Source organism: Parambassis ranga, chromosome 14, assembly GCF_900634625.1.
Source record: "Parambassis ranga chromosome 14, fParRan2.1, whole genome shotgun sequence".
Lineage (NCBI taxonomy): Eukaryota > Metazoa > Chordata > Actinopteri > Ambassidae > Parambassis > Parambassis ranga.
Genome location: NC_041034.1, coordinates 8,305,739 through 8,328,289, shown reverse-complemented (window position 1 = coordinate 8,328,289; position 22,551 = coordinate 8,305,739). Strand labels below are relative to the sequence as shown.

Below are 22,551 nucleotides of genomic sequence, written 5' to 3'. Positions count from 1 at the left end.
GTAGAGGAGGGAAAAATACACAGTGTGTACAGCACATCCCCAAGTAGCAAAGTTAGTGTCAAAGTTTTGTTTACATCCAAATGCGATGCCCGGGTCTGGCTCAGTGCTTTCATCAGTTAGTTCCAGTGCAGTAACACGTTGATACCTGGCAACACAGTAATGACATCAGGTACCAAAACAGAAACACACACTCACTCACACACACACACAAACTACATACCTGCCACCCTTGCTACATCCATCCACAATCACACAAAGCGTGCCCACAAATCATCGCTTTACACCACATGTGAAGTTGGCAATTAAGAACAAATGGAGCTCATAAAAACAGTAATGTCGCAGCACGCTGAAATGTAGAAAAAAGGGACACACTCCCACACACGCATTCCAATCAATTACTTCTGACATCAGGTGATGGATGACACGCAACCGGGAACCAATCTGACCAAGATGCTAAAATCACCTATGCACAAATACACCCTTGGCAAAGTTCACATTGAGTAAAGTGCCAGCAAAATCCAATCAGAGAAAGAGACGTGTGTCCTCCAAGTTTGATTCAGTTGTGGGATGGAGAGAGACATGGGTAAGCCTTTGTACAAGAAATTATCAGTGCGAGGGGAACGGGAAGTGGCAACAGAGCTCCTGCACTTCGGCAGAGCTGTCAGTCTTCGTAGCGTCATCAAAGGTCATAATTGCCATTTGAACTGGCAAATCAAACAGAGAATGAATGGGACTGATGCGGAGCCTTGGGTGCCCCGGCACTACAGATTGAAAGACAGAGAGATCAGTAGCCACATGGAGAGAGAGGAGAGGAGATTAGAGGGTCAGGTGACATGGAAACTGACATCAGCATTTCATCTTGTATCCACCTCTCCTCCTTCCTCTCCTCTCCCTTTTCCCTCTCTGCCCTCTTCTTTCTCTCTCCTGCACTGGATTTGGTTCTGGATTTGTGTTCACCGTCGACTCTTTCTCTTCCATCTCTTTCCTCTTGCCTTCTCTGTCTCTCAGCTTTGCTGCCATGGTTACAACATCCTCCCTACATGAAGTGCATCTGCAGAGGATGGGGAGGAGAATCGAGAGTAATTTAGTTCAACAAAACACCTCATCAAGTGCTCAGGCATCTATTGACAAGCACATTACCTGCCGCAGTGCCAGGAAAACAGCTTCTCAGGGGCACGAGTGTTCAGTAAGCAATTACATTACTCTGTTATGAATAATTGGTCAAAATCTACTTGATTGTTTGCTCTCCTGGAACCCTTGTAGCCTTACCGAGTGATGATTACTTGCTGTGAAAAACAACCTTTTTACACATCCTGGTCAATTTTAATACTATATGATTCATCTTGTGTCTTCATTGGTGCACTGCTTGAACACTCACTAATCAATCCTTCAAGAACAGCTGTGGCTGTGACCATGGCTGTAAATCCTTACTGTATAAAGCTTTAACATTTAAAGGCATCCAGTTTCATTCGTGATGAAAATATTTAAATATTTCCTGCTAGTCTTCAGGCACGACTATCTAAAGAAAGCCACAAGCTGAGAGAAGATTTATATTACATGTCTGTGGAATTAAATATAAGACTGCATTCAGTCGTTTAGCAGTTACCATCTAGTTAAATCATTTTAATCCAGTAAAACAGCAGATTGTGTGTGCTATTTTCTGATATGCTGTGCCCTTAATGCATTAATGTGTTTGTGTTACCTGTGTTCCTGGGATGGGTCCAAAAGGATTGGTGGGTCTCAGGACAGGCTGGTTGTACATGACAGGCTGCGGGGGCATCATAGGAACACCCCCCATCTGATGACTCATCTGAGGAGGGAGCTGGTTCACAGGTGAGTGAGAAGGTGAGAAATAAGACAGGACAATGTGGATGAAGACAGAGAATTTAGTATTTATATTAAAAAAAAATCAATGAAATATTTCTGTATGTGTGCAGGACACTGGGAGACATTCCTCACCATTCCATAAACAGGCACTTGGGGTGTCGTCATAGGAAAAGCCACTGGTGCTGGAGCCTGTACAGAAAAGCAGGAAGGAACAAAATGTTCATTCATCTTGACTTACAGATCGATCCTGGTAATCCTGCTGTTGTCAGCCTCATGTTTAAAATATGTATATGTGTTCAATGCCTAATTCAGCATAACAAAAAGAGCTGCAACATTTTAATAAGATGGTTTGAGATGGCAGATTCAGTGATAACAGAGAGGGATTTGTCATGGCAGCACAGTAATCACAATAATTCCCCTTTCCTCTTTATAATTCTTGTAGTGTCGTCAATACAAACAGTCATACAAACAGTCATACAAACATAATAATGTGTCACAGTTAGAGATGTTTAAACAACGAAGGCAGGTGCAAAATAAGAAGTAATGAATTGAACACACTTACATAGCCAGTATAGATCATCCCATTCTGTTGAGCATTACAGGAAAAAAAGACATCAGAAAAAAAAGTTATAAGCCAGAGCTTTTCTTATGTTAAGTCCAGTTTACTTTATATTCAAGTCGTGCCCCCAGCTTTCCAGACCATTTACTGACAAAATAAGCAGTTTGAGTTGAGAGGTCAATCATCCCAAAATTAAAAAGATGAAACCAGATTGAATGAGATTGACATGAATAATATGAGTAAAGCACAAAGGGCAAGGACACGTTTTAGAACTCCTCCTTCAAAAGCCAGAAAGTTACATTTAGCCAACAGGTATATTTGATGAAAAGTGATATAAACATTAAAAAAATGACAACAGAATGATGGATGGCACCAAATTAATACACAATATAACACTTATTCCAGTGACAGTTGGGTGGTTAGAAATGAAAGAAGCTATCCAGTCGAATGTGGAGAAGGGTTGTCAAAAAGATCAATATTAGTCATCTTCATTCATTATTATTATTAATAAATCTGTATATCTGCAGCAGTACTGGAGCTGTAACTATGTTACTGTTATTGACTATCAGTGTCTTTTTAGTCTTTGCAGACTAAGCCCATCTTTGTGTGGGTGGACCTCCTGAAGAAAAAGAAGTGGAAAAAACAAACATCTTGCTACCACTTAAAAGGAAATGTAGCTTTTAATTTACCATCTGAGGGACGGGCATGGGTGCAGGTGCCATGGGATGGGTGGTGTGGGTCCAGTTGGTGCTGGTGCACATGGTCTTTGACTGCCAACCACTTCCTCCCGTGGGCTTCTTCTCGACCAGTTGACTCCACTGGAGCTCCGGCCTGATGCAAAACGAAAACAAAAAGTGAAAGAGATAAGAGATTTGGAGAGTGAAGGTGATTTGAATGGTTTATAGTTTGATATCACTCACTTTTTAGCTGGTGTCCCCCCAAACTGCAGGTCTGATAGAAAAGAAGAGCATCAGTTGAAAGCAAGCGACACACGCAAAAACAGAAACATGAAAGTGAGGAATAAATATCTGCAAAGAGACAAACTGTACTCACTGCCAACAAGGTTGGCTAATGAAGAGTCCAAATCATTTGGCAGCATTTTCCCAGAGTGCAATGGGGCTCCTGGGCTGTGAATTTGAGTGGGCGGGGAAGGCTTTAGCAGGTCACCTGATGTGCGAATGTAACCATGGTAACATGAAGGGAGAAAAGAGGGGAAATGAGTCAAAAGTATGAAGCAACTGGCCATCACTGTCACGGCGCATCTGGCTCTAAGTGTGTGAGTGGGAATTTATTTACACGCTTGGTTGTACGTTTGCATGATTATATGAGTGTGTGTGTGTGCGTGTGTGTGGGGTTGTGTATGCAGTCCTACCTCCCCAGGCATTGTTATTGTTGGGCACAGTGTGTGTGGTCTGGATGGGGGTGAAGTTAGGCTGCAGGGTGAACAGCTCACTGGTCAGGTTTGGCACACTGCAGGAAGCAAAGTGAACATAGAACAGGGTGAAGTTGACTCATTTAAAATGATAGAAACCAGCAGCCATCAAAAGGCTTCATTTTATGTGGATAGCATTTTTCCTGCAGGTGTTGGACTCACTGATTGTTGACGGGTACATTGGAGAAGAGATCTGTGGCTCCTCCGCTGCTGTTGGCACTGCCCACTGACTGGGTGCTGGGTGAAACATTAGGCGTCTGAATGTCAATCACCTTATGACCATCCTCCTGCATAGAAAGCATGAACAGACTGTAACTCATTGGTATCCATCATGAACTTTGTTTGGAGACATTGCTTCTGCTTTTGAAAAGCTGCAATGTCTCGATTTGAATGCATCTTTATTTGAATGAGAAGTGCAGTATTTAGACTCTCGGCAGCTCCTTCACTGTATTAATGCACTTTTTATACTTATAAGAGTAAATCTACCAAATCAAAAAGTGATATTGTTGTTTCACCTCAGTGCTGTCTGGACCTATCTACACTTATGTATACTGGAGCTATGGATGTCTCGCCTTGTGTTGCTGCAGTCGGTTGTCCTCTGTCTTGTCATCCATGCGACTGAGAGAGATGCCAGTGCTAGAGAGAGACGACACTGCACTGGACAAGGTACTGGATCTTAAAAAAACACACACACACATATATATTTGCAAACACTGCAGAACTTACACAGCTGTGCTTTTGCTTTATATTGTTTGTCTTTGCTGTTTTTACTGAGTTGCACTTTATATTGCTTAGTAGACTTAAGTTTATTTTAAGATCTAAGAACATCCAGCCTCACGAACAGCTGTGTGAGGGTGCGATGGATGACTAGTTCTTTGTAGTGGGGCCCCTGTCATAGTGTCAACCTTTTTTAAATAGTCCACTTGCACCCATCAAGCACCACTTATAGCATTTTTGATATAAAAATATATACCTTCCCACATGGCTGCAGATCCAGGCTTGTTAAGTTTAAAATACTGGTACTAGCTATAGTAAGTGTAGCACCAGAAATCATAAGGAATCCCAATGATAGCTGGAACAGTTTTCAATTTATATTAGGTGGCTGGTGCAGCAGATCTGAGTAGCTCCTTTGTGATTTGATCCTACCTGCTGGCGGTGGAGAGGTCCTTGAGCTTCCTGCCCTCCAGAGAGGCTAGATGCTGCTCCAGAGCCTCCAGGAGAGAGCTGGGAGCCTGAGAGGGGCAGGGGAAGGTAAACGGGGATGGGGTTAGGGGAATTAGATTAGAACTGCAGACAAGTTGCTAAAGTGGGACACATATATAACTGTCTTTCACCCCTCCCCTTCATATCTCACACACAAAGCAGCAGCAAAATTAAGAAATCACCTCCAGATTCACTTTCTACTCTACCACAGTTCTTTGTTCTTTTTGTTCTTTTTCTTTTTTTTTCATTTGGTTTCATCAGGTTTGGTTGACCAGCATGCAGACATTAGCAATCAATCATGCAAGCGAGTCCACAGTGGGACTGACAGGTCAGGACAGAGCAGAGCATCGTCACTGCAGGGCTCCAGAGCAGAAACACAACAAACAAGTCTCTGAACCATCTAACGAGCCCATGCAGAGGCCAGCAGTGCACAACAAACGCTCTCATACACACACATACTTACACACAGGTACACTCAAAGAAAATCACAATCCAAAAATTTCGAGTTAACCCATGGACTCCACTTTAGGCCAAAAATCTTAACTATTTGTTTTTATTATTATTTATAATATTATTTGATTTTGAAGCATGTAGTATGAACCTGAGAACCACTGGAAGCCAGAGAAGTTAACTCGGTCAAATGAAAACCTCTGGCGAAAAACCAGGTATACACATAGAGCAGCTGGCCAGCACTTGGTATTGGAAAACAAAAAGGATGGATGGGTTCGTTTGGACCACATGTGATACCACAGTTTTCACCCAGAGCTTTACATTTAAGCACCAGAGAACACAATGCAAACACAACAGGCAAAGAAAAGATTTCTCATATACTTATTTTAAAGGGGAAAGAGAGTAAAATGCGAATTCTGGATATCCTTCTTCAGAGAAATCTAGAATATGCTAAAAGTTTAAAAGTAAAACAGACACATATCTAGAGCTCAGTAAAGGCATGGGTCACTATGTGGTTGAATAAGGGCATATAAGGTCTTCATAAGCACTACAAGCATGACTCTTGTTTAAAGAAAACGTCAGCCCTTTTCAGTTTGGTTTGCCACATTGTAAACATCCAATTATGCATCAACTGAAAAGGATAAGCTGCATTCGAGGCCTTTAGCATGATATGCAGTACTTATGATGGCGTTATGCACACCTATCCAAGTCATATTTGCAGAAACCTATTTAATAGAAACCATTCGCTGCTCTCCCCACAGCTAATGCAAAAGGGACGTAATCGTTTCAGGACAAAAAATGATTTGAACACTGCTTATATGTGTGAAAAACCTATTTCATAACTGACTTATTTATATGATAAGCTGTTGAATCAACAGACAAGCCTTGATATTTAGACTGGGAAAATGCCAGAAAAGACTGCTGGAAAAATTCAGACAGATGCTAAGCCCCAGTCATGGACATCTAAAATGACTCTACTTTAAAACAGGCTTTTGTGACTCAGCTGCTTTAAAAATCTTACCTTTGAGTACAAAATTTGTTCTGTAGTGATTCAGATAAGAATAACATGTAATTCCTGAAATAATTCTTAAAGATTATATGATGGAAAAAAGGCTGTTTTGAGGTCTTTATTGTTTCCTCTCTATTCTAGACTGAAAAGAAGACAAAGCGCAGGAATTAAGGAGAGTGAAGAAGAGAGGAGGAGGACGGGGCGGCTGCAGTGTGGGCAGGTCTGTAGGGTGAGTAGGGAACGGGAGCACTTAGAATGAAGCATTATGGGACTGAATTGACGGATTTATATACTGATTGACTGACTGGTTGATTGACTGATTGAGATGAGATGTAGACTGACCTGTGTGAGATCGGGGCTGTCGCCCTGATCTATCCCAACTCGCTGTGTCACAAAAAAGGAGGGAGGGGTAAGGGGGGGTAGGAAGGGAGGGAGGAGGAGGAGGAGGGAGGGAGGGAGGCAAAATCAAAATAAACCAAATGTAACAATAAAACAAGGGGTAAACCAAAAATTAAACCCAACAGACCACAGAGTAAAAAAAGGGAAGAGGCGTGTGAAAGAGGAAGAGGAGGAAGAAGAGGAGGAGGAGGAGGGAGAAAGAAGAATCAAACCCAAGCATTCATTACTTCATGCAGTGGCTGGAAAGGAAAACAAATAAAAGACAACAGAGGAGGAGGAAGAGGAGGGGAGGGCGCATGCACACGCATACAAACACCTATATATATTTATACACAGTAATTATACACACATACACACTTATAAACACACACACACACACACACACTGAGATCTGGAGACTGGTTGGGAATGAATGCCGAGCACAATGACTGACTGAACAGGCAGGGCAGAGAGGGCAGACAACAGGTCACGTGACTGTGAGGTAAGAAACATCCAAAAGGGAGACACTCAACTAATGTTGACTTTGAACAGAAAGAGAAGGAGGGACACAGATGACATACAAACAGACAAACACACATTTTGTTAGACAGGTAAAATGAATGGGTCCTTAAAGTCAACGTTAGTCTGTTTATTGTTTTCTTTGGATCAAGTGGCTGCACCCCAAACCTTCTTCCAAATGGGAACGAAAACCAAGCAGTGAGAGAGCCGCTGGAAGATGACGCTTTGCAGTCTACAGAGAATAAAACTGTTCATGAAGCCTTGCAAGGACTGCAGTTGTTAACTGGTTAACAGCCAGTTTTTGTTAAAGAAAAGGGGTGGAAATTAAACAGGAAGAGAAAGAGATAGTGACAGAAAAAGAGCTTGCTTGAGCATGCAGTGCAGGCATGTGAACAGGCAGCGCGCGAGGGGTCCCTCAACTGGAAGCTCTACACGAGTAGCTCTCTGATAGGCTAAGCCATTAAAAGGTTGTCTTTGGAGTAACCCCCTCCCCAGGTCAGGGCAAGAGAAGGACAGAAACAGGAGGAAATCTAGATGCAAAAAAGAGACTTGGAAGATTAAGGAGAAAAAGCTCCAGGGCGCTGATCTGCGGTCACTTAAGGTTTGAAAATATTGACCGTAAATCAGTTACCCAGGGTAACAGAAGTCTGGAGCAATTCTCAACAGGTTGAAATGGATTTTCTCTGCAGGTTATATTCTTCTGAGTGACAGGAGATAAATGAGAAAAGGTCACTTAATATATTTTATATGACCGCAGAGGAGAGGAGGCCGTTGAGATTCACTCCAGACAGATATTCCCATCCCGTCTCTACTGCCGTTTAATTCTGAGCTTCCTCCTCAGAGGACCAGCGCGACAAACAGACGTTACCTCTGCCACTTTGAGAAACTCAGACAGTTTGGTCATCCTGTTGAGGAAGGTCTTGTAGAGCTCCAACGCTTCTTTGCACTGGTTCTTCTTCATGTCAAAGTATTTCTCTGTGTGTCAGAAAAGCAATTTAATTTAGTCAGTGTTCACAGCGGTCAGAGGAGAAGATAGAAAACTGCATGGGGCCCCAGGCTGCAGGGGCATCAGTAATATTTTATTATTAGAGTGTATTTTGCTATATGCAGTCCAACAATCTGTCACTGTTCTGATTTATTCGTCCCCTTTGAGGGTGAAATGAACTACTACCACTACTGACTGAGAGTCCAGGGGACTATATAACCTTGACGCTCTGTTCTTAGCCCCTCACACCACACTGACTTAATAATTAATGGAAGAGAAGAAGGTGATCTTTACAGTCTTTAATTGGACTTTGAGAGACAGTAGGAGGAAAAATTGATTTCTTCTAAAGAAGGGTTAAGTGGAGTTGACTGGAGTCCTGTGATCTTGGCTTCAGATGAACAGATGGAGACAGATGAACTCTGTGAATCTGCTGTGTCGTGCTTTACCTAACATGTTGATGACGCCCTCGTTGTAAGCAGCAAACAACCGTATGGAGTCTTTAAACAGCAGCATGAACGCTGTGTTGATCACTCCGTTGGTCAGCTCGTTGGAGTTTGGCTGGAAGAGAGGTCAGGCCGTAAAATGTTGCAGTGACTGTGCGACAGTCTCGTATTTAAAGAGGTGTCTGAAGTCAGATGTTTACCTGGAAATCCAGCAGTGCATCCAGCTGGTTCTGAATGATGGGGAGAGTCTTAATCAGCTTCTCTGTGTTCATGGTGCGCATCACACCATCAGCTCTATAAAAACACACAGGAATACACATATGCAACACACACACAGGACTGATTATTATGCCTGTAGACTATGGTGATGATATGCACTGAGGTTGACACACACAAACAAAACACTTCCCTCGTCAGCTTAATACCCCTAATTATTTTGGCACTACTTCCTTATTTGGCTGCAACACTCTTTGCATTTTCTATTTTGTGGTTGCTGTGTAGCAAAACACAATGTGTGTATGTGTGTATGTGTGTGTTACCCTCTCTTCATCTTGGTGAAGTCCACCGCTGCTAGTCTGTAAGACATGGCTTTTTCATTCAGGTAGCGGCTGTAGCGTCTGATGAACGTTGACATGTTATACCCTGGAGGGCAGAGAGGGAGCACTGCAGTTAGAGACAGACCCCCTAGATTAACAGGTCATAATCCCTTTTATTACGTGATGGACTACCTTGTTATTTGGGATCAATCGCCAAATATTTCAAAGCAGCTTGTACACCACATTGAGATTTATGTATTCATTTTTTTTTCCTTTTTGAATATTTAAGTCTCACAGCATGAGTTCCCATTTCCAGCAACATTCAGCTGCCTTTTGTACCAAACAAAGAGAACATTATTCACTAGCTTTATTTAGTCCTTTAAAATAGTCCTCTGAATAGTGGCTTATTGATAGTGTTAGAGCCAGGAAAGAGTCCGACATAAAGTCATTTTGTTAGACGTACAGCACTGCTGAGTCTACAAACAGCCAAACGGCATTAAATCACCTTGTAGTGCAGCCTTATCTAGAAAGTTGTTGAGGTTGAAGAGCGTGTTTCTGGAGGCAAGGTACTGCATCAATCTCTGATAGAAGAGAAAGAACAGAGGAAAAAAAGAGTTAGTGATTTTTGTCTTCCTGGGCTCTAAGTAATGTCTGCACCTGACACACCAGCAGAGTGAAGAGTTCATTTGTAGCGAGAAGTTTCACAGCATTGTGTAAAATCAAAAGTGATACAGTAAACTCACACAGTGGACAACCAGCAGGGGCTAAAGTTAGCACACTTTAGGTCCACTCTGTAACTCACATTGATTACCTAATAGGTTGAAAGAATGATTAAGATCCGATCACATAAAAGTCTTGACAGAAGTATCCATACTTACTCCAGCACCTTGTGTGGAAAAGAGCTATGATGCTAACTGTGTGCGCCTTTAAACCAACCCGTTTTTAAATCCTGTTCAAAAACACCAGGCTAAACACACAAGCCCTCCTGCCAAATTTTCAAAAACCTCGTGTCACAAAAAGCTTTGCTGTTGGCATGTTTTGAGAGGGTCATCATCCCTGCAGTAATCGTTGCCACAGCGTTTCTTTCTGGTCTCAGCATTTAACATGTTTGATGTTTTGGTTGCTGCTCTTGTAGGGAGAGTGGTGGAGAGAGGTGATTTGTCACACTGGCCATTGAAATGTCAGCGGGATACTTCATCAGTTCTTGTTGTTGGACAGTTGGTAGATATGGCTTAAAAGAGCCTCGCTGGCTGAGAGTTGGAGAGAAAATGCTTCAACCTAGTCAGTAGTATGACAGATCAATAACTCGGGCTGGCTGATTGGAAACCATCCACATCGGTTGTCTCTTATGTTTGTGAGAGAGATCGTAGGGGCAATGTCTTTGTTGTTTCATCTTTTTTGGTCCTTTTATCTTTTCTGATATTACCAGCTCTTTTTAATGCCTGAGTCAACACACTTATTATTTCTCATCTTTGTTTTTTAAGCTGAGATCAACCATTGTGACATCAAAAAAAGAGAATTTGTTTAAGAACTGAGGCAATAAAATAAGAGGAGTGATTAAAGTAGAAGCAGTCGATTTTAGAAGTTGGTCCGATCCTACATTTACACATCATGTCCAGATGTAATCCTCGCTCAGAAAATGATGACCACTGAGGTCCTTCTTCATCTTGGTTAACAGTTAGAAGCCTGAGGGTGTCCGGCTACATTTTCTGGACGTCAGCACAAATGCTAATGTCATTTTCTCAGATTTCCACTGACTGATAGTGACTTCTGATTTTCAATTCCCCAAAACTGAAAAAAAAACACAATGGAACTGATTTCATCCTCTGCATAATTACTTAAGAGTTGAACTACATGTGTTAAATACATCTCTCCACAGGGCCACTAATATATTCAATTCAATTTCATTTTTTTCTCTTTTTACAATCAAAACTGTTGAGCCTGACCCCAAACAATTTAGGCAGTGGTAAGGAAAAAAACCCTGAGGAGCAGCAGGGTCATAAGGGGGGCGGGCGGGCCATCCTGAGTAGAAAGGGAGAAGAGGAGGTGGATGGAACAGAAGGGAAAACTTTGTGTTGCAGTTATTTATATAACAGCTGGAACAACATCTGTTAGGTGTAATTGTTTGCTTGAGCTGGACGGATGTTTACAGTAGACACGGTGACCTCACCTCGTTGCCGTACATCATGAGGTGGTGTGTGGTGATGAGCGCTTTGAAAACCACTATCCAGCTGTTGCTAGACGTGCGCTCCAGCAGCGTGTCTGCCAGGTGGGGGATGCTGACGTTCAGCTCATTGGTGCAGTGGATCAGGTCTAAAAGACACAAAGTGACAAAACAATCAAACGTTATGACCATGAAGTGAAGGCACAGGTTCAGTTTCACTGAGGCCCCGTTCACACTGGAGAAAGTCATTCCAGCTAGAGAAGGATTGAATCCAGATAGCCTTTAAGCTGGATACACTCAGACTTATTTTCAAATCTGGCTATCACACAATCCAGTTTAACCCGGTTTGTTCGTTGTCCTCCAAACCGCTAGGTGGTGCCTCGTAATATACAGTCTGTTCAGGTTGCGGTAGGACCACGTGTGCGCATGCGTCATGCATTTTCTTTCATCCCATGTCGCTCGTCCTTTCGTTGTTTTCGGTTCAAACAGCAGTTTATTCCTTTGTTGCCCTGTCGAAAATACACTCAGGACAAAGCTGTCATAGTTCGACGGTTGTTTACATACGCCTTTTGTACCTGACCCGGACACTGTCCCTGTGAACTCGGAAGTATCACGTCACTAACGAGATTTCACTAGCCAAATTTGCGTTCAGACCTCAGCCAGATGTAAGCCAATCTGGCTATATCCACCTCCAAGAGATGAATTAAAATCAATCCAGATATATACGGATTCACGTTATATATGATTTCCCCAGTGTGAACGGGGTCTAAGAGTCCAAACCCTGATGTGAAAAGTAGCAGCCACATGCCTAAATATTTATTTGGCATTATTATTTGTATTCTTAGAGTGCTAAGAAAAAAAAATTCTGAATCGATGGAATAAGTTAACGACAATTTTGATCAATCACATCAACTGATGCATTAACCCTCATGCATTGTTCGCAAACACTACCCTAATGTGTTGTTCGGGGACAAAAACGTCCCCTAACTTTAACGGTTTTAAAAATATATTAGATAAATTTTTTTTTGAAATTTTTTTGCATAGACCTTTTAATTAACTTCAGTTCTAATCAACAGTAGTGAAAAAATCATTTTCCCCCAGGATTTTAACCCTTTAATCACCAATTTTATGAGGGGTGGTGCTGAAAATTGAAAAAAAAAAACACAAAATGGCTCATTTTTAATAGAAAAGGTGAATGTGGACTGGATTCTTTTGAACCTTTATTACAGTCTTGGTCATGTCAAACATCAGTAAAAAAATTGACTTGATTGCATTATTAGTTTTTGCACAGCACTGGATTTTCTTTTTTTCTCCCTAATGTGTTGTTCGGGGACAAAAACGTCCCCTAACTTTAACGGTTTTAAAAATATATTAGATAAATATTTTTTTGAAATTTTTTTGCATAGACCTTTTAATTAACTTCAGTTCTAATCAACAGTAGTGAAAAAATCATTTTCCCCCAGGATTTTAACCCTTTAATCACCAATTTTATAAGGGGTGGTGCTGAAAATTGAAAAAAAAAACACACAAAATGGCTCATTTTTAATAGAAAAGGTGAATGTGGACTGGATTCTTTTGAACCTTTATTACAGTCTTGGTCATGTCAAACATCAGTAAAAAAATTGACTTGATTGCATTATTAGTTTTTGCACAGCACTGGATTTTCTTTTTTTCTCCCTAATGTGTTGTTCGGGGACAAAAACGTCCCCTAACTTTAACGGTTTTAAAAATATATTAGATAAATATTTTTTTGAAATTTTTTTGCATAGACCTTTTAATTAACTTCAGTTCTAATCAACAGTAGTGAAAAAATCATTTTCCCCCAGGATTTTAACCCTTTAATCACCAATTTTATAAGGGGTGGTGCTGAAAATTGAAAAAAAACCACACAAAATGGCTCATTTTTAATAGAAAAGGTGAATGTGGACTGGATTCTTTTGAACCTTTATTACAGTCTTGGTCATGTCAAACATCAGTAAAAAAATTGACTTGATTGCATTATTAGTTTTTGCACAGCACTGGATTTTCTTTTTTTCTCCCATTTTGTCCCATAGACTTACATTATAAACACACTTTTTTTGACTGCACAGCCATGGCACTAAATAATCATGCATTCTTGATTGTTGGTGGTTTACCCTGTTGGTAGCAGGTAAAATTTGTGATTTTTACAGTTAACAACTTAATTACCATATTAACCCTTTACCTGCAGGCCTGTGCTCATGTACTGTAGTTTCTGGCTTGTATATGGAGTTATAGGGAGTATTTTAGCACATAATTGTGTGTCTACACACTGTGTGTGTATGTTAGAGAGGAAGAGAGCCATTTGCACACTGATCTTGTTGTCTGTGAGTACACACAACCACAGAGTCTTCATAGTAAACAAAAACAAAGAAAGTGTTGCTATGCACGTGTGGCCCTTTGATGTCTACAGGTGCAGACTAAACAAAACAAAAAGGCAAGTGGTCTTACATGTGACCTTGTGGTCATTTGATGGTGAGAAGAGCAGAAAGCAACATGAAGAGAGGATTCACTTGTGCACAATCTCTGGAAATGATTGTGCAGCCTGGCTCTATGAAGGGCCAGGCTGTGAAGCTGTGAAGGCTGCACAAGTAGATCCGTCACTTGTTCACAAGCGAATCCTTCATTCGTTCACAAGTGAATCCTTCACTCATGCACAGGTGAATCCTCTCTTCATGCTGCTTGCTGCTCTTGTCACCATTAAATGACCAGGAGGATGCATGCAAGTCCACTAGTGTTTTTGTTTTGTTTAGTCTGAACCTCTCAGCATCAAAGGGCCCGGCACTTACTTTTAGGGCTGCAACAAATTTACTTTACTTTACTTTACTAAACTACTTTTAATACTAATTTTAGTAGGGGACTAAACTGTAGATTAGATTTGGTTAGTCAATGATTATTTATTATGTTATCAAGTTATCTATCTATGGTGTCTATTTAGTAACATGCACATGTACGTATGGTCGTGTGGAGCGCAACACACCATGGAAAAGGGGCACTTAGACCTCACTTAGACTAATTCAGTGATCTCAACTGAGACACTAACCTAAAAGTAAAGTCACTCTACTGGAGGACGTGTTTTCCGAAAGCTAAAAAAAAAAAAAAAACAGCTATTTTACCCATCCACAACTTCAGACGCCAGAACTCCTGGATGTTTTCATTTTACATGCTTATGCATTGCCGTTGTACGTCTGAATTAGGTACACTTCACTTACTTAGTAACTTTATTTTCCTGACTTTCCTTCCCTGACAGTGTGCAAATGGCTCTCTTCCTCTCTAACATACACACACAGTGTGTAGACACACAATTATGTGCTAAAATACTCCCTATAACTCCATATACTTAAGCCAGAAACTACAGTACATGAGCACAGGCCTGCAGGTAAAGGGTTAATATGGTAATTAAGTTGTTAACTGTAAAAATCACAAATGTTACCTCCTACCAACAGGGTAAACCACCAACAATCAAGAATGCATGATTATTTAGTGCCATCTCTGTGCAGTCAAAAAAAGTGTGTTTATAATGTAAGTCTATGGGACAAAATGGGAGAAAAAAAGAAAATCCAGTGCTGTGCAAAAACTAATAATGCAATAAAGTCAATTTTTTTACTGATGTTTGACATGACCAAGACTATAATAAAGGTTCAAAAGAATCCAGTCCACATTCACCTTTTCTATTAAAAATGAGCCATTTTGTGTGTTTTTTTTTCAATTTTCAGCACCACCCCTTATAAAATTGGTGATTAAAGGGTTAAAATCCTGGGGGAAAATGATTTTTTCACTACTGTTGATTAGAACTGAAGTTAATTAAAAGGGCTATGCAAAAAGATTTCAAAAAAATATTTATCTAATATATTTTTAAAACCGTTAAAATTAGGGGACGTTTTTGTCCCCGAACAACACATTAGGGGGTAAAATTTGCCCACAGTGTACCGTTGACCTATGAAAAATTTTAAAATCATATTAACAAAATTTATGTAAAATTAAGCTTATTGAGGAAAAATGATTCAATTTGTCCACATATTGACAAAGTTATGGCCAAAATAAACAGAAAAATTTCTCTCAGAGGACAAAAATGTCCCGAACAACGCATGAGGGTTAATTTTGACTGACTCAGTAACGGCATCCAAATCTGTAAGCGATTGATTGTTTAATCATACAGACACACAAATCAGAACCAGGCTACTATATCACAAAACCCGTTCTGTGCGTGTTACAATAAACCTACTAAAATGTTAATAAACATCTCATCTCACAAGATGGAGACGTACAAGGACAGTTCTGCTCTGTCAAACCAACTCAAGGGTCACACATTAAAAAAACTGCCACATAAACAGACTGATGAATAAATGATGATTTTCTTTCAGAGCATCTTTGTTAGCCGCGATGGACTTGAGATGACCCATAACGTTTACTCTCTGAGAGCCGCATCCAGAGTGTAAAACGCCCATTCAAAGCAAATGTGGAACGCATTTCAAAAGAAAATGGCTCAGTGTTGAGCTGAGCCGAATTCAAAGGTCTGACTAATGGCAGGCTGAGTGTTTTTCAGATGAAAATACTGGCAAGTTAAAACACACACAAACAGGGTTTAGCATTTTTAAAAGGCAGTAAAAAAAATGTATATTTACTAAATAGGCCATTTAGGATTGATCGAGAAACATACAACAACCAGGACAGCTTGTAGGAACGCTGCCCTAAGAGTTCTGCCAAAGATCAAAATGTGAAGTATGTATGGCATCCATGTAATCACACAGATTTGCAGAATCCTAGTAAATGCTACTTATGTGTCCTACACAGTGCATTCCATACAGCATAAATCTGCAAATCCATGACTGATTCCATCATCTGATTCCAACCTGTTCAACAACTTTATCAAGCTTAGTTGTCTTAACATGGGTCTGTGCTGTTTGTACAGTAAAACCTTTCATACAAATGGTGCAGAGGAGGATTAGGATAAATAAATGGACTTTTTGAACAACCTCTTTTCCCCCAAAATTAAAAAAAAAGGATCTTAGAAATAAAAATCTGACATCCATTTTTTTTCACGAATTATTCGCACAACATTCTCACATATCTGAGAAACAGATGATAAACTGACTTTCTTCTTCTTCAAAACAAGGATGGAAAGCTTAAAAACAAGCAGCAAAATCAACACTTAATCATAATAAAAGAAGAAAAGGAAGAATGTTGTGGGAAGCGAGTCAGAAAACAGAGCTGAATAACAGAGTAAACTTCAAGCAGTGCGGCTCTGATGCAAATCCTTGGTCTGTTTCTCTCACAGGATCAGAGGTTATCAGGGTTTATTCCAAAGCTCTGTGATATTTTCTGTGCCCACCATACCAAGGAGTCTCAGCTGAAACCATGGTTAAATGTCTAATGCACGTCAAAGGCACCCGATGATCCAGCATCTGACGCCTCGGTCCTGTTCAGCTCCACGTTATTTGGTTACTTTTGAGTGCGAAAGCCTGTGCAGGACCAAGACGGTCAATACTACGTGTAACAATATTGATTATAGTTCATCTGCTCATCCAGCTTTGCCTACTATGAATTATGAACGCAGTCAGACTCTCACTCATGCTGCACTAATGTCATGACATTTGGTTCCCCTGCTCTAGGGCCAAATATTAGTCAAAGGTCTGAACACTTCTGATATCTGAAAGCCTGCAAACAATAAACCCCTAGAATGATTCCCAAACCAACAAATCTTCAAAATTCACATCAAATCAACATTAATGACATTCGTAACCACACCTATAAATAAAAATGTCCTGGAACTGAACAAATATGGCTGCTTATTCAATATCGGCCCACAAGGTGCAAGCAGACAACTAGAAACTGTCGTTTTTTTGGATATAAAAAGTCACTTTTTTAACATTTGTGAGTACACAAGGGTCTGTTGGGGATATACTATGACGTCAAATGAATCATAAGTGAGTGTAAACAAGGCTCTGCTCAAGAGTCTGAACCAACCAATGCAACTGAGCATGCTCCAGAATACCAAAAACAGCCAGTGAGTCTGAACAGAGTGTGAAGATGCAGCTAGTGAAGTCTATCACTACCTGCAAATCACACTAAACGCTCAGGGATAACACCCAAACGTACTGCTGTGTATGAATGGATCCCTCCATCAAGTAATGCAGTTAAACCACATGTCTGTGGTGATCTACATCCACATTACAGGACTGTAGCAGAGAAAAACTGCAAAAGAGAACCACTAAAAAAAAGCCTATTTACCTCAAGAGCTGAGAGCAACAACACTTCAAATACATGCAGCACTCATTTCTACATAATAGAAGTTTTTCAGACTGATATTTCCACACTCTGATCAGCTCTGTGTGGTGATAATACATCAGCTAGGATTTAGCCAATCAGGTGTGACAGCATTAGATAGCCGGTGGTATGTGATAAAGTATTGATTGTGTGACTGCCAGCTGGAAATATTGATAAGCTGCATTCCAGCTGAGAAATAACACAGATCAATAACATAATTATTAAGCAGATTTATAATATTAAAGCTTGATCGTACTAGTTGTGAAACACTTGCTATAAAATCCAATAAAAACTTTATTCAATGTGTTTTAAGACCTTGGCTTCAGTCAAATGAATAATATTCAGTGCGTGTAATTGCACTGCAAGATAAGAGTGTGTGGGTGTATCCATTCATTCCTATGTGCATAACTGTCCTGTCAGGGGAGCCTGAGGGGAAAAAGCATCTCCTGCTCTGCCTGTTGTTTGCTTGTCATCAATTCTACTTTCGAAACCAGATCACAACACAATTATTGTTGCTTTTTAAAAAACATTCAAGTCACTATTACAACCCTGACACCCACAGAAATCAAACGCTGAATAACACTTGTGTCTGCGCTTCGAGGGCAGAGGGTCATTTTGGGGCTGATTACTATTCTACCAGCCCCATTACTCTGTCTGTCATGCTCATCATTTGCTGTGGGTAGTAAATAATCAGCATTCACCATTGATGTCAGCAACCAGACTGACAAGGTCATGACACTGTTAAGAGGAGCGGGGAAAAAGACCTGTGCTTGCTGACTCTGAATAGCTCCAGTGACCAGCGGTACATTTGATTTAGTATGCGTTGAATTTGTAGAAATGGCAAAGCAATTCATCTGCTCTTTGTGCTGTGCCTGCTGAGGATGGATCAATATCAACCTGAGTATATTTTAAAGCTAACTAAAATGTCGCCTGTATTCATCAGAGCTCTCAGTTTAAGGTAAACAGAATCAGAATCGCTGTCCAGGTGAGCATTTTCTCTTTCTGATTACATTAGGAGAAATCTTATTTTGAATGTGGTTTCCCTGCTTCACTTCAGCTTCATGTTGTTTTTACTCACTTTGATTTTGTCCTGTTTTTTTGGTGTCAGTCCTGCTGAGGCCTTTTATAACTGATCCATTATTTAAAGATGCCAAGGCCAAGCATCTGTCCATTTTTAGGAGCCTGTTTACCAGGAGAGTTCAATCAGACTCTTAAATGAAATGATGGTTGCATAAAGAATCACAGAGCAGAGATCACCCACAGTCCTAAACAGCTGACTCACTCCAAGCTCCTTTTAGAACTGTTACGTTTACTCTTTGCGTTCACTGACCTCCTGATCACAGACACACCTCCGTCGCTGTAAGGTGTCTCTTAGCCTGACTTTCTTTAACTTCCACAGGCACCATTGCAATATTTATGCATTTAGAACAAACCTGATGGATAAGCTGCACAATGTTTGCTATCTATGGCCCTCCAGGCCTTAAGGTGGGGGAAGACACTTTGTTAGTGAAGTGTGAGAAAGCAGAACAGGCTAAAAACAAACATATAAATTCTTGCCTATAAATTGATAAACCCTGACTATAACAGCTCTAGTCTCACTTTCACTGATATCCCAAATAATACATGTCCCTAAGCATCAAAAACAAACACAATGAGACTGTGTTGTAGTTGTAAGTCCGTTTGAGGCACTGAATCCTGGGTAAAAGTTCCATGACTGGCCACCCACAGCATTATTATAGGGGACTGTACGTAAGAAGGTCCATATGTGATGAGTGTAGATTGGATTACATTGACTGGACTCAGGTCAGAACAGAACAGATGTCGGCCTCACTATCACACCTAGTGTTATAAACTGGTACTGCGTGATATTCATATAAAGCTGTTATTTATTCAGCTTCTGGTGGTGATTACTAAAAAAGTGACTACAAATCTTTCGATTAGTACTTTTAAAAACTGTACACACCACACTTAAATGCCAGAGTTGCATGTTACACCATGCTGCAGACAGAGAAGAGTGGTCCTCTTAAATTCTAGCAACGACCAATTCAACTCAAACTGCAATCTACCATCTACCAGGATGAACATATATATATGTAAGTCGGATCAGTAAAAAAACAAAACCCCCAAAATAAAGTGACCCATTCCCTTTTTTCTTTAGTGTGGTGGTGCTATTAACTGTTTTATAATCCTTACGACAGATGGATAATTTGTCATATAAATGCTCTGCTTCTATTTTCCGACTATCCGCTCTCACCCTTGAGATAAATGACATTTACCAGTTTCTGAGAAACTCCCACTCATGACGGGTGCTAAAGGTGCAGACCCTTTACCATGAAACATCCGCCAGGCTGCACTGTGTTCTCACTCAGCTGTGACTTTATTCCCAAGCATCAGTCAGACTGATCATAGAGAATATACATGTAATCACTGTAACTGTTTTCATCTTTACTGCCACAAAAGCTGCAGCATGAAAACATGCATGATTCACTTTTAGAGCCAAGATTACAACGAAATAAAATCTGCACTTATTACTTAGACTGGCGGTCTCGTACCTTTTCAAACAGGGTGTTTCCTGCTTTAGAAGCTGCCTTATCTTTATTTTGAAGCACCCGGTGGCATCTCTTGTGAATGAGCCCAGAATTCCCAGTGTCACCTCTGCTGTGGACACGACTGACTAATCCACTGCCAAACTTGCTCGGCTGACTGGCTGGGTGTGCAGCCGGACCACTGCCTCTCAGGCTGTTTTGGCTTCTTGCCTTGTGGTTCCTGATTTATCCACATTTCCTCTCGATTAGCCATCTTGCCATTTGTCTTGTCCTGTCTGTCTGTCTGTCTGCCTGCTTGCATGTGAGTCTGACTGGCAGCACTATTGATTAGCCATGCTCTCTATCGATCATGTCAAGTAATTATAGTGAGGCAGAAAAGCCACCTAACCCAACAACAACCTAATAATCGCAGGTGAAATCTACATGTGAGGAAGCTCCTTCTTTTTTTCCTCTGTGTGAGATAAATGTAACACACACACACTCACACGCTCCTCAGGACAAGCAGCAGTACATTCATTAATGATAATGCATCAAACGGACATGGCAGTGAACTTGAACGTGCAGATTACAGAGATGAAGAGGAGAATGTTGGTGATGCTGCACAATAACGCACATTCTGTACTGAAGTGTCTCCAGGGGATATAGTGCTGCTGCTGCTGCTGCTGATAGTGCCGTTAATAATGGATAGGCCTTACACTGTACAGAGGCTGGTTGCAATATGATGATTAGCCTATACCAGAGTGGCCTATTTCCCCTGAATGACACACACAGATACTACCTGGCTCTCTACCCCCCCCCCTCCTCCTGTTGTCTCATATATTACAATTTACAGCTTGCAGTAATGTTCACACACATTGTTGTGGATGCTCTGCTGCGTAAAACTCATTTTAATCTAAGGGAATGTAACGGTGCCTAATTAAAGAGGCTGGATGAGAGAGAGAGGGGGGAGAGAGAGGGGAGAAAAAGGGGGGAGAGAGAGCATAATAGATGCTTTTTATACAAGCTACCCTTTGTGAGCATAGATGCATGTATACAGGCTGTCTATAGAGCGAGCAGGTGATGGTATGGCTTTAAGGCTGTAACCTACAGTCAAGGTGTTTCTTCTTGGGTCCGCTGACTTCATGCGTCGTGGCCTTGCAGACGGCTTTGCTGATGGCAGACCCGGTCATGCTGTGCTGCGCGGCGGCGATCCGGTCCGTCAAAGACTGTCCCGACATGTTACGGAGAAGGAGGAGGCGGTAGTGGTGGTGGTGGTGGTGGTGGTGGGCGATGAGGAGGCAGCAGCAGCAGGCGGAGGAGAAGTGATGGTCGAGTCCGGGTGGTGGGGGGAACCGGGGAGGACGATCAAAATGTCTTTAGCGGTAGGGAGGAGGAGGAGGTGGTGGAGGAGGAGGGTAGTGCCCTCTGCGAGAATCGGCCGTCTGAGCAGGAGCAGCAGCAGGAGGAGGTGGTGGAGGAGGAGGAGGAGGAGGAGGAGGAGGACAGCAGCGTACACCGACGAGGTTCCGGTGGGAGAATTCATGCGGCGTCCAAATAAAACATAAAGCTGTCACATCCAGAGACTGAACAGCTGCAGAAATGACGAAGCTGCGTAATAAATGTGGAATAAAAGCGGCCTGCGTTCAAAAAAACTGCTCGGTGTATTAATATATGTACAGTGCGCGTTAATGAATCCCTGAAAAAGACGCTGCCACAACAACGAGACGCCGGCGTCTGCACCAGAACGTGAAATAATGAAAAGACCGTCGCTGATTATGAGCTTGTTAGATCTATGCGGCATCCCCCTTCACGACTGAAGGCTCACGTTCAAAGGCGGTATCACACAGCAGCATTGTCCTTTCCACCTTTCCCTCTTCTTCAGCCGGTTTCTCCTCTGACTATGATCCGCACAGCACCCCGCGCTGGCTGCATCCAACCTCCGCTGCTTTGATTTTTTTTTTTTAAATCTCCTTATACAAAAGGGTGTATGGTACTACCCCTCTGATGAGGTTGCCGATAGGCTAATTCTGATTTTTTTTTAAATGTCAGTCAAACTTGTACGTAAAATGGCAGTACATGAATCAGGTGACTGGGAAGGAGGGCGATTGGGCCACTTGTCGGGTCCGGGGGAGGGCATCTTAAAGCAGAAGGATGCCCCAAGTTATTTCAGGAGGGCGGAGGAAAGTGCATCAGCTGGCGCGTCACCTTGGCGCATATGGACGGCTGAATCTGTGAC

General features: G+C 41.4%; 1 protein-coding gene across 1 annotated transcript; it reads right to left on the bottom strand.

The window, feature by feature from the left end:
- Positions 1-549: 549 nt before the first annotated feature.
- Positions 550-22,036, bottom strand: LOC114445805 (phosphatidylinositol-binding clathrin assembly protein-like). Its single transcript, XM_028421035.1, has 19 exons — positions 21,424-22,036; positions 11,512-11,654; positions 9,847-9,922; positions 9,345-9,447; positions 9,006-9,099; positions 8,809-8,920; positions 8,237-8,352; positions 6,823-6,864; positions 4,965-5,050; positions 4,391-4,493; positions 3,981-4,105; positions 3,759-3,856; positions 3,440-3,553; positions 3,307-3,337; positions 3,076-3,217; positions 2,390-2,413; positions 1,960-2,016; positions 1,703-1,822; positions 550-1,051 (listed from the first exon to the last, which is right to left on the bottom strand). Exons 1-19 carry the CDS (start codon positions 21,551-21,553, stop codon positions 1,037-1,039), a joined length of 1,731 nt encoding a protein of 576 aa, XP_028276836.1. The 5' UTR covers positions 21,554-22,036; the 3' UTR covers positions 550-1,036.
- Positions 22,037-22,551: the final 515 nt, after the last annotated feature.

What these genes read in the sequence shown, in the direction of transcription:
- LOC114445805 (XM_028421035.1), bottom strand. Translation starts at nt 21,553, where the DNA reads ATGTCGGGACAGTCTTTGACGGACCGGATCGCCGCCGCGCAGCACAGC. An exon ending in ATGCACTGCTGGATTTCCAG is followed by an intron (nt 8,921 to 9,005) that starts GTAAACATCTGA and finishes CCTCTCTTCCAG; the next exon opens with CCAAACTCCAACGAGCTGAC. An exon ending in GGATGATCTATACTGGCTAT is followed by an intron (nt 2,017 to 2,389) that starts GTAAGTGTGTTC and finishes TTTTCTGTACAG; the next exon opens with GCTCCAGCACCAGTGGCTTT.